Genomic DNA, 12,304 nt, shown 5'->3' on the forward strand with positions numbered 1-12,304 from the left:
CTCGTGAGTTCGCCCCTGCGCAGGTAAAACTTTGGCCAATAAAGTTCCATCTTAAACTCCTGAAAGCTTCCGACCATTTGTTGCTCGCATTGGTGGATGCTACACTCCACGCCTTTGTGCCAACGCTAGTCCTGAAGCCCGGACTCTGCTTTTGTACGGCACTCAGGTGTCCCAACATGGCGTCCCCCATTGGGGGCACCGCGACATTGGCGCGGACATATTGCTAACGAATACGGAAATGGTTGACAAGTTTATTCAAACGCCTGTGATTGCCCTCGGCTACCGTAGTAGACGGAGCAGGACCAGCGCAGAAGTTGAAGCAGTTGCGGAAATACAACATTTGTGCTCTTCCTGTGGGTCTGGCGAAAAATTCAGGTCAGTGCGTGGTTAGGTCAGTCTGTGGTTTTTGTCTCCAGGAGTTTTTCGTCACAGTGGAAGTTTTGTTTGTCACAGGGTGACGTGTGGGCGAGGTGTAGTGTGGAGCGTAGAATCATCTTTGGGGTCGGAGGGGGGGGAGGGTAGAAGCGCCCAGGTGGAGTTAGTTAAGATGAACCAGGTGGGAAAGGGAATTGAAGTTATTTGAGGGGAACCAGGCTTGTCCATCTGTGGTTGGTGTGTCCTGGGGGTCGGTGCACCAATTAAGAATTTGTAGAGATAATGTCCTTGTCCCGACTGTCAGGGTGTGGGGTTCTGCAGGTCTCCTCAGTTGTAGGGAGTGCAGGCGGCATTTAGGAGAGTCACAGTGTCAGATTCAGGTTGGGGATTTAACACACGGGTCGGTGATGTTGGAACCGGCGTGGGTGATCATCGTATTAGGGTGTCTGTCCCCGATTAGCGATTAACTTAAAAAAAAAGAGAGATCAGTGTCTTTGGTGCGGAGAGGCTTGGGACAGTGAGTTTTGGACGCCCGGGACCCCTGGTGTTTGGTTTAATTTAAGAACTTGGCTGCTGCTGGGACAGAAGAGATTAGGGCCCTGAGCATTAGTTCCAGTCCCTCCGTTTTTTTATCCTTTAGGGAAAAACCCACCAACGACCGTTTGTTGTGTATCCTCTGTGGCACCTTTCTGGCACTGCAAAGGCAGAATTGGGTCCTTGTGACACCGACACTTTGGTGCAAATTGGGAAATGTTAATCAGCCTCGGAAAATGTCAACTCCTGCACTCACCTCTTAATACAATATGTAGCAGTGAACACTGTTGCTTATTTGCCTGAAATGCATTCATACATTTTTCTTTGCTAACAGAATCTCCATTTTATTTACTATCCATCCCTCTGGCACGGTGACCGATATGCCAGTGTGTTAGTAAGTCCAGGTTATTCTTAGTCAACAGTGGTGGTTCCAGCTTCCATCGATAGTGATTGAATTACTGTGATATGAGCATAGGTACATAGTGCAGCTCTACCCGGCCGTATATGTGAATATATGTTAGTTGTTCCTGGGAAAGAATTTTCTCTTTTAAATATGTAGTTCCTTGAATCTGAAGGGGAGCCGTTTGACACCCTAAAATATGCCTCTTTGGAATATGGATTGTTTTATGCTGGTTGATTTGAAGAAACTGCAGTTCTGGGAGAAAACCTAGTAGACCCAGTATAGGTCTACCAGTATAGTAGACCCTCGTATAGGATATTTATATTGGTAAAGTCTTATATGTGAAGGTGTCTTCCTCCATATGCCAAACCCACCTTAAGTGTCACTGGAGGAAGCAGGACTTATATCTGGACTTATAACCTTAAGCTTGTTCACTGTGCTTTTCTTAGTAACCTCTCTACCCCCAACATCTTTTGACTTTAGGTGAAGGTGGTATTTCTGGTGTTGGTGGCTGCCATTTTGGCCAGTTACTCCATTTTCTTGGGTCACTTCCATTTACATAGGAGGTATGGATCTTATTAACCTTGTTGATTGTTTTTCCCCTGTTAATCTGTGTGACGTCAATTTAATTATTAGACCAGCCAAAGAACCTAGAAAAGAAGGAAGAGTTATTTTGCCACTACAATGTTATTTCCCTCATCTTCTTGCACAGTCAAGTCACTGCACTTAAAACTCCACAGAATAAAGGAATACCTCCACTGCATTTCTTCTGGCTTTATTGGCCAGAAGAATAAATATTCTGGGGACACCATAGGAAGGGATACTAGTGATACTGTGGGCATTGTGTGACAGTCAAGGCCCAGGAGCACTGTAGCATCTGGGTCAAGAGGAAATGTACCACCCACTGAATTTTCTTCTCAATCCACAGGTCCTGACTCCCCAGGAGCAATAAAATGATGTGAAGCAGTAGGAAGTTGCAGGGTTGGGTATCAGCACGTCTGGGGACACACCTAACTGAAGACAGATTTCTGAACAGAAATGTAGAGCAGACCTAGAACACACCAAGACAGAGCCTTCCTTTGCCAGCTTTTTTCAGAGAACAAGAAAATGCTCCGGGCTCAAGTACTTGGTTTTATCCTTTCTTTTCTCCATTAGTGGATCTTTAGAGGCCCATTAAAATTCACCTCAGTTAATGAAAAAAATTATATATTATATGTGTATATGTATTTTATCTCAAATATATGAATGTGGTATTTCTAGGTTAATAAGAACATTTAACTTCTTCACATGATAGAAACTTCTAATTATATGAATGCATGAATGACTGAATGCACAATTATAGAAAGAGGTAGGGCAGATATAGGTTTAAGGTTGTGAGTATGTGAAACAGTTGTTTCTTATAATGTTTATCTTTGTTTATTAATTATTGTATTATTTTCTATAAGAATGACTGTAAACCTACCTTTTTACTAGGCATGTGATTATTTAACTGTATCTTAAAATAAAACACATTTGTATATAGATACAGCCTACAAAGTAAAAATGAGAAGAAAATCTAAGGTTTCTGCTATACATAAAGCACATCATGCCATTAAACAGCATGATGTTGTTACAGGAATCTCTGACATTTCAAGATGTGGCCGTGGACTTCACCTGGGAGGAGTGGCAGCTCCTGAACTCTGATCAGAAGGACCTGCACAGAGACGTGATGTCGGAGAACTACAGCAACCTTGTGTCAGTGGGTGAGGACAGCTCCCCAGTGTCACTCAGATGGTTTCTAGTCAGTGGTCTTTCCATCCCCAGCTTCTGAAAGCTCAGGCATGTCTGTGGTTTTCTGAAGTGGTAGATGAGTCTTAGTTTCTTCTCTGGTCCCAGATCAGTACATTCTCCCTTCTCTTGAGAGAAAAGCCTTTACTTCGTAAATGTGGACATTGTTTTGTCCTGTAATGTAGTTTTCTGCAGTCTTCACAGAACCCAAGTCTTTTTCAGTTAGTCATAAGTCTTCTACCATTCCCCATGAACAGGTTATGAATCCAGCAATCCAGACGTATTCTCCAAGTTGGATGACGGAGAAGCACCATGGACAAAGGAAGGTGAAATCCACTGTCGAAACCATTCAGGTGGGTTAAGAGAACCACCATGGGGTAGGCTGTGGAAATCACAGTCTAGTTGTTCAGAGAAGAGGCTTAGAAGTGAAGGGGTTTGTAGATAGGTAAGCAGTGCCTCCATGTATGTCTCTCCTAGTTAGAGACCTCTTTATCTTTTTAGGAGTTTAGAGAAAAATAGATTCCTTTATTTTTTTCTGGGGTATGAGTTCTCTTTATTTTATCTTCATCTTGATATTTTGTTTGTATGATTTTATTTTTTAAGAATCTCAAATCTTTTTCTTCTTCATAGTCTTCCACCTTCCTTGCTATAAGATTCCACTCTCTTTCTCCAAAGAGAAAACTGGGCTCACTGCCTTCTGACCACTGCCCCTTTCTGCCCCTGGTAATGTGGATTTCCTTTCCTAATATCCACCCCTTGGATACTGTGCCCTCAAAGTAAACTGGTCTTCACTGTGCCTTTGCTTTTCTTTTTCTCTTAGCTTCACTTTTTCTTCACTCTGAGTTTCTTCAACTGTTCTATTTTCCAGTTCCTCATTTGATCCACTAGCCCTTCAAAGTTTTGTTCATTTTAATCAGCTAAGCTGTTTTTGTTCCCTACACAAGCCCCCCAAATTTAATCTCCCCACTGTGACCCACTACACAAGACTCTATTGTATAGAATTTACTCATCTTGATGGCAAGTCTCCTGAGCTCACAATAACTGCAAGGACGTTGAATCATCATCTCTCCCAGAAAAGCCCAGTGAGTTCAGGTTCATCTTCATTCTTGTGCATGTGCTATCCTGGCCATCCAGTGTCACCTCAGTTGTTTCTGTCTGCAGAGCTCTCTTCTTTAAAGGAGTTTTCTGTTCATGATGTGTTTCAATGAGGAGATTTATTTTAATACATACATTCTCAGTTCTAGGCTTTACCAGACCGTAACTCTTTCATATTTCAAATTAATTCCTTTGCCTATTTACTAATTCTTATTTTTTTGATGTTTATCAAAGGTATTCTGACATTACTTACCTCCTGAGAGGTTTTGTTTTTCCTCCCATAATATTCTGACAACATTAGGTCCCAATTAACTGTTACCTCGCACAAGACATGAAATTCTTCAGTGATTTCTGTGATGTATGTTGCTCATGCAGAGATTTCCATTTTCTCTCCTAAACTGTGCAGTGTATTCCATACATGGGATTGCTTCCTTGATTTGTTCTTTTCTAAATTACTGTTGATAGCCTACTATAAGCTAGAGGATAACAGTAATGAGAAATGGCATACAAATAGATCAAGATCTCTCGTTCTATTTAAAAGAAGGAGGCATAAAATCAATCAAAATAAAAAAGTGAATAATATGTACACAGAGTAAAGACTGCTATAATGAAATTAAGTCAGCATTAATAGAACAGGAAGAACTCGGGCCTGGGGTTACTGCCTTGGGATAGGAACACCTCTCTGAGGTGTAGTTTGTAAGTCAGAGGTGCTAGGAGCTCTGTACTCTGTCATCACCTTAGTCCCACTATGTGTACCACAATAATGAATCCCCTGTGAGTTCTGGCTTCTTCCAAAATGTAGTCTGAATCTTCTGCCTTTCTCCATCTATAATGCACATTTCTATCTGTGTTTACAAGTTGCAGCTGTTCGTTGCATGTGTCTTTGCTTTTTTAAGTGGCTTCATCAAAGACAGTGGAGGCTTTGTGAACATAAGGATTGTGCTTGTGTGCCCCACCTGGAGCCATGTTAGTACACAGTAGTCATCAGAGAAGGATGTGGAAGTACTAATTCTGTTCCTCACCAGTATAAATGAAGTAGCCCTCCAACCTGTGGTCTGATGCTACAGTAAATTGCTTGTATTTTACAATCTGCATGTTTGGCAAGGCCAGTAATTAGAATATAGCCAAATTTGTGTTTATTTCTTTTTATTACCTGTACCAATGTACAAGGAACATCAAACATGAAGTTTTAGTTACACACATATCATCAGGTCATCACTAAAAAAGACACTTCACATCAAGGTATATTTTTTTCATTACCTTTCTTCCAAATGAAGATGATGGAGGAATTCATTTTCTTTCCTAGAAATCTGGAAACTTGATGACCATCTGCTGGAGAACATAGAAAGTGAAAGCATGGAGAATAGCCTGGAACAATGGCACAAAAATAACATATTTGAAAATGGTGTCCATTGGAGCAAAAATCATTTTCTGTTACGACAAAATCATGGTACATTTGACTCACATGGAGAAAATATGAAATCAGATTTGTCTTTACCTAACCAGAGCAGAAGCTATGAAATCAAGAGGCCCACTGAACTTTCTGGAAATGGGAAATCCTTTCTCCATGCTAACAGTAAACAGAAATTCCTGGAAATTCGAAAATTCATCGGCACGAAGTGCCAACTCATTAAGCATCTGAAACCTCAGAAAATAAGGAAACAACATATATGCAGTGAATGTGGGAAAGCCTTTTTGAAGAAGTGTTTGCTTGATGATCACCAGAATCTTCATACAGGAGAGAAGCCCCATCAGTGTAGTCTGTGTGGGAAAGCCTTCTCCAGAAAGGTTACACTGAATGAACACCAGAGATCACACACAGGAGAGAAACCTTATGAATGCAGAGAGTGTGGCAAAGCCTTTGTCACGAAATCACGGCTCAATATACATTATAAAATACACACAGGGGAGAAACCCTTTGTATGCAGTGACTGTGGGAAACGCTTTATCCAGAAGGGCAATCTCATGGTACATCTACGGACTCACACAGGCGAGAAACCTTATATATGTGACGAATGTGGAAAAAGCTTCAGCCAAAAGACATCTCTCACAACACATCAGAGATTTCACACAGGAAAGACACTGTTTGTGTGTAGTGAATGTGGAAAATCCTGTTCCCAGAAGACAGGTCTCATTAAACATGAAAGAATTCACACTGGAGAGAAACCCTTTGAATGCAGTGACTGTGGGAAAGCCTTTATCGGGAAGCCGCAGCTTGTCGTACATCAGAGAATTCATACAGGAGAGAGACCCTATGGTTGTAATGAATGTGGGAAATCCTTCAGAGCAAAGTCAGTCCTCAATGGACATCAGAAAATTCACTCAGTCAAGGTGGTACATCCTCTCACAGAGAGTCAAGTGTCATCAAAGACTAGTGTGGTCCTGCAGGAGAAAAATTTTGTTAATACAGTGGCTATGCAGGTGCCTTCTCTGTCCCCTCAGACAGCAGTAAATGTCAGTGGGCTGCTAGTAAACAGAAATATAATCATAGTGGGCCAGCCTGTGGCCAGCTGTGCACCCTTAGGAGGATTTGCACAGAATAGAAATTTTGTGAATGCAGTGAGTATGGACTCGCCTTCAGTAACCAATTATGTGCTATTTTATGTCACAGGAAACCAATAGGAAAAAACTAGACACATTGGTGTGCAAAGATTTGATCAAAATTTTCTGCCTCAGGTTATGGTTGAAAAGTATATACTGAGAGAAATTGTATAAATGCTGAGAGTAGGAAGTCATGATATTATCATTCTTTTAAATATGTGCATTGATGCAGAGGCATAATCTGATGTTAACCTAGACACATATGTCGATTGGTCTATTAAAGGAATGAAAGAGGCTAAGTGAAGCCAGTAAGTGAAGTTTTTTTAAAACATAAAAGTTATTTGTGTCTGGGATGTTGCTATGAATAAAAAACCAGGAAGGAGGTTATACTGGATTGGTGGGATATGGAGCATTTATGTATTAATTCAGTTTCCCTAGACCAAAGTGAAGGATTAATTGAAAACTTGGATGTCTACCATAAACTCTTAGTGGTTTATATTATGCAGAGGGATTATGAAATAACAGGTTCAGATTGAGTCAATTCATTCATTTATATCAAGTTTTTGTCACATAGTGCCCTTATATCTGGTTCTGTTCCAGGAGCTGAGGATAAACTGGTGACCAAAACACCCTAGATGTGTGGTTCAGTAGATTGAGTGCCAGCCTGTGAACCAAAAGGTTGCTGGTTGATTCTCAATTAGGGCATATGCTTGGGTTGTAGCCAGATCCCCAGTTGGGGGTGTACAAGAAGCATTCAATCCCCCCCTAAGAAGAAGCATTTAATCTATGTTTCTTTCCCTCTCCTTCTCCCTACCCCTCTCTAAAAATAAGAAAGATGTAAGAAAATTAAAAAAATTTTTTAATTGAAAAAAAGAAGAAAAAAGGGAAAAAAATATTCCAAAACAGAAAACCCATGGTCTCCAGGGGAGAGCATTAAGGTAGTTGGATTATCTTTAAGTGGTATATCTATACTCCAGCTAATCTAGTGAGAGGATGTAATTATCTTTATTAGGTGAAATGGATTGGAACAATTGGTTCAAGGGGATATAACAATTTACTGCTAAAGGAGCATATTTTGAGAGGTTGGGGAGGGACTCTTGAGTGGCAGTTAAGTACCACAAAATACAAGTAAGTTATTTTTTTAAGCCCATTAGTTTTCTCCACAAGGACATTATAAATTTTTAAAAAATTTTAATGGCTTTACTTAAATTTTAATTGTTTAAAATAATCGAACACCAAGGAATAAAAAAGTCAGTTCCCCCTTTGCACTGACCACATTTCACATGCTCAGCAGTTATGTAGGGAGTGGATATAGCAAAATGAGCAAAACTGAAACCAGAAGAAAAATTGCTATCATTTTCATTGTATCAGAAAATAATATTGGTGAGTACTGGATTTCATATTTTATATTTCTCAGCACATTAAGACAACCAAAATCCTAATTACATATAGATTTGGAAAGTCAATGAATGAACTAAGAGACTAATCAAAATGTATTTTGTCACTGATGAAAAGAGTTCTAAAGAATAGAACTGTCACCTGAAATTGTTTTATGTGAATGTGGGATCAGAGAGGTTTATTAACTGATTATAAAGAGAGCAGGAAAAGAAAATATTCCTAAAATTAATGAAACAGCAAACAAAATGAGAATCTTAGTTTCTAAGAATGGTGGACAATATAAGAAATGGGAGGTGACATCTATATGGAATGTTTTGGAGATGAATCTGTAGATTTGCCCACAGGGCTATCACCTATCAAAAGGATTATAGCTCTTCTGGGACCTGCTGAATTGAGACTTGTGAATTCTATCTCCCTCATTTTATCCCACTTTGTTGAGAGTGGGTTCTTTGCCTTGATCCCATGAGGCTGTAATACCCTCGTTACAGTCTTATTGAGGAAAAGAAATGGAAATTGGCTAAGCTGTGGCTGTCTCAGAATTCAGTTGAAATCCTGATCATTTTCTCCGAGAAATAAAGTACCATCCTGTGCAAACATACACTTTTACACACATGATACATCAGTGAACACAAGAGGCAAAATTATGGAAATTTTAATCTGGATTAATATCCCCATCACCACCCTCACAGTAACCCTGTAGTGAGATGGATTCAGGGAAGACAGTCTCTAGGAAGGCATCGGTCATGTGTGCTCCATCATCCAGACCTCCGCTTCTGGTCTTGTGAAACTCCACATCTGCCTTTGGCATGCTCACATTGGCTCATTCGGGAAACTGAATAGTCAGGGCTTCAGAAAGGGGACTGCCAGGCTTCCCTGAGCACTGAGTTCCCCATGCTCTGTTCACCTTTCAAAGCCTTGCAACTCTAGGTGAAGGTTGCCTAGGGTACACCTAGGCCTGGTACCACACCCATGATCCTTATGGTTCGAATAAAGGATATGGTTCTACATCCTTCATTTTGAATAGTGCTTAGGAGTGGGTCCCACAGTTGCACTACTTCATTGGAATCCTAAACCTCATGCTTTTGAGCAAGTTTCAGCATTCACCTGTGTCTCAGTGTACCTGTAAAATACTATCTGCCTCAGGTTTGTTGTGAGAAGTAGATGTAGTTAAAAAGAATGCCTGTCAAACAGGCAATTAATGAAAGAATCATGGCTCCTAGTGAGGGAGGAATCCCATCTTCCTTTCATATACTGGGTCATCATCTTCAATGATTACTTTTGCAGTGCAGCCTGTGGGCTCCATTTACACAGACCTCATCCCCAAATCTTACCAGGACTTCAAGCCTTTTCTAGTGTTTTGTCCCAGTCTGATTCCTGCCTCTAACATCTGGCTCCACCAAGTTCCTTATTTGTCCAAAGGCTCCTCTTGACATTAGTTCTGGGGTGTTCTCTGCCCCAGGAAGATGTCCGCCTCCATGGAGCTCTGCAGTAATGGCTCATGAGTGCTGCTATCTTTGTTTTGTCCAAAGTCCTAGGTAGGATGCAAGCTGCTCCACGTTGGCCTCTGAAAACTTACTCAGCACAGTGTTCTTGATCTACAAAGTGATTAAGAGTTGTTGAAAAGGTGATTTCAATTTCTTCTTCCTGTTGCTGTGGAGCCACAGATGCCAAGTAGGTCACTTGGGTCCATATCCAGTGCTGGGCATTGTTAAAGTCATAGAGCTACGCCCACAATGAGAACCAAAACTGGTCCAGAAGTGTCCCTAGCAACAGCTAAAGTAGGGGCTTTGGCATTAGCGCACCAGAATTCCAATCGTTTTGGAAGTGAGTTGAGACTTCGGCAGCTGTCCTGAGTCTTGAGAAGCTCAGCAGCAGGTGGGTGGAGGTCTGTGCAGGGCAGACCTCAGGGTCTGTGGAGGTGAGAGAAGGGCTGTTTGGGAGACTTTTGGTTCAGTCACTGGGAAGTCTTGGCTTTCATGATCCTCTCATTGGTGGTCACTGTTACAAAGCATATGAAGATGTTAATAAGGGTTCAAGTCTCAGGTGGGTAATGCTGTGGGATTCATTGGTTAAGAACTGAGTTGATAGGTGTGTGTCAGTGAATATGGTGTCTGTTACAGAATCATGATTTACCACAGGGTTTGGACATGGAGATGCCTGGAGGTTTGGGGAGTGGTTACTGATAGGATTTCCTGGTTCATATTTAAGATCTAGCTTGGAGTCAGGTTTTTGTTTTTTGGGGGAGGCCAATGTATGTCTGTAGTCACAGACCCAGGGACCCTGGACAGTAAGTGGGCCAAGACTCGTATGTTGACTGTTGGAAAAATACTAATGGCACACTCTCATCCAGCTAATCCAAATCCAGTGCATTCTTTCCTCAAGGTAGTAATTAAAAACTCTTTTGTCTTCTCCTGTAAATACTTTAGTAATTATCTTTCTAACAAACAGAGTAGTTAGAAATGATCTAGTGTGTGTCATAAAACACGTGTTTTGTTCTCTGCCTCCTGATTGCCTCCACAATTGTCTTGAATATTTTCTTTCATGTTCATTGTACACAGTAATGATCTCTGTTACCCTGAGCTCTGATCAGTGAAGGCATTGCATATGTCTTTTTATTTTTAGTTATTTATTTTTTTTATGCTCACCTGAGGCCATTTTCTTTGTTGCCTCTAGAGAGAGGAAGGGAGAAAGAGAGAGACATTGATGTGAGACAGAAGCATCAATGGGTTGCCTCCACTCACACCCCCACCACAAATATGCCGAGACAGGGGATGGAAGCCACAATCTTTCTGTTATGGGATGGATGCTCCATTCAATTGAGCCACAGCAGACAAGGCACATGTGTCTTTTTTTAAGTGTTTTTTTTGCAGTTCCTTCACATTTGGAATTATCTGTATAGCATAGACATCCTTCTATTTTATCACTGAATTTCTAGTTATAAACATATTTATAATATAAAATTATTAGAAATTTTCTTAATGTCTGCAATAGTGTCACATCAGGCAGGTGAACTAGTGATAAGACAACCAGAGTCACATTCAGTGTGTACATTCATTTGGATAGGCTTGGCTTATACATTATATTTTTCTGCAACACATTGTGAGTTTCTGCTTATCCACGTTCTCCCATCCACCTCCAGGATTTGTTGTCTCTCTTTTCCTGTATGTCTCAGATATTTTTGGTTACACTTATTCCTAGGTAGGTTATATTTCTATACAATTATAAGTAGTGCCTTAAAAAATTCCTGGTTCTAAATTTTGTAGCCTAATAGAGCAATTGCATTGCTCTTGGTATTACTGAAAGTGATTCTTTTATATTTTTCTAGTTGAGCAATTTTATTATCTGTGAATAATTTTGGCTGAAGTGTAAGTGACATGAGCAAATCTTTCCCTTACATAGTGCTTTCCCCCTTAGCTGTGTGCTTTGAACAAGGCTTTTCAAAGGAACTAAGGTACCTGAAAACATAGAGCATATACCAGGATATAAATTTCTCTCCATGCACCGATTTAGCTGCTTCTCACTAGTTTTGGTACTTAAACTTTTCGGTTTCAGCTTGGCTGGTGTAGCTCAGTGGATTGAGTGCGGGCCTGGGAATGAAGCAACCATGGTTCGATTCCCAGTCAGGGCACATGCCTAGGTTGCAGGCCAGTTCCCAGCAGGGGATACACAAGAGGCAACCATACATTGATATTTCTCTCCTTCTCTCCTTCCCTTCCCCTCTAAAGATAAATAAATAAAATCTTAAAAAAAAAACTTTTCCGTTTCAATCAGTGTATTTGTTTCTCATTGCTGAATAATAAATTTTCACAAACTTAGTGGTTTAAAACAACACATATTTATTATCTCAGAGTTTCCATAGGTCAGAAGTTCAGACACAGTGTGTGTACCTAGATCCTCTGTTTTCAGTCTTACACACCATAAACATGATGTCAGGTGGACTGTATTCTTATTTGGAGGCTTAACTGGAGAAGAATTTGCTGTACAAGTCACTAAGGGAGTGGGTTTTTCTTAGGGAGTGTTAGGCCCGTAATTAGATAAAAGTAGCCAAGAGGAACCCGAGGCAGGCTCCAGACTGTCTCAGCAAGGAAGATAGAAAAGTAAAGAAAGTACAAAGAGTGCTGAACAAGATAAACTGCCTGTGCATGACCTTGTCTTTGCATGACCTTGTCTTTGCAGAAAAGTATCCATTGTTGT

General features: G+C 40.6%; 1 protein-coding gene across 1 annotated transcript in view; it reads left to right on the forward strand.

The window, feature by feature from the left end:
* Positions 1–8,737, forward strand: part of LOC119038437 (zinc finger protein 62-like) — a 28,625-nt gene extending 19,888 nt beyond the window's left edge. Inside the window, exons 7-10 of the mRNA XM_053659689.1 lie at positions 130–375; positions 2,909–3,051; positions 3,334–3,429; positions 5,478–8,737. Of these exons, the coding sequence (XP_053515664.1) occupies positions 130–375; positions 2,909–3,051; positions 3,334–3,429; positions 5,478–6,793 (1,801 nt within the window). The 3' untranslated portion in view covers positions 6,794–8,737. The remainder of the gene's footprint in view (positions 1–129; positions 376–2,908; positions 3,052–3,333; positions 3,430–5,477) is intronic.
* The last annotated feature ends 3,567 nt before the right edge of the window (positions 8,738–12,304 follow it).

Source organism: Artibeus jamaicensis, unplaced genomic scaffold, assembly GCF_021234435.1.
Source record: "Artibeus jamaicensis isolate MK-2021 breed Jamaican fruit bat unplaced genomic scaffold, CSHL_Jam_final scaffold_804, whole genome shotgun sequence".
NCBI classification, from domain to species: Eukaryota; Metazoa; Chordata; class Mammalia; order Chiroptera; family Phyllostomidae; genus Artibeus; species Artibeus jamaicensis.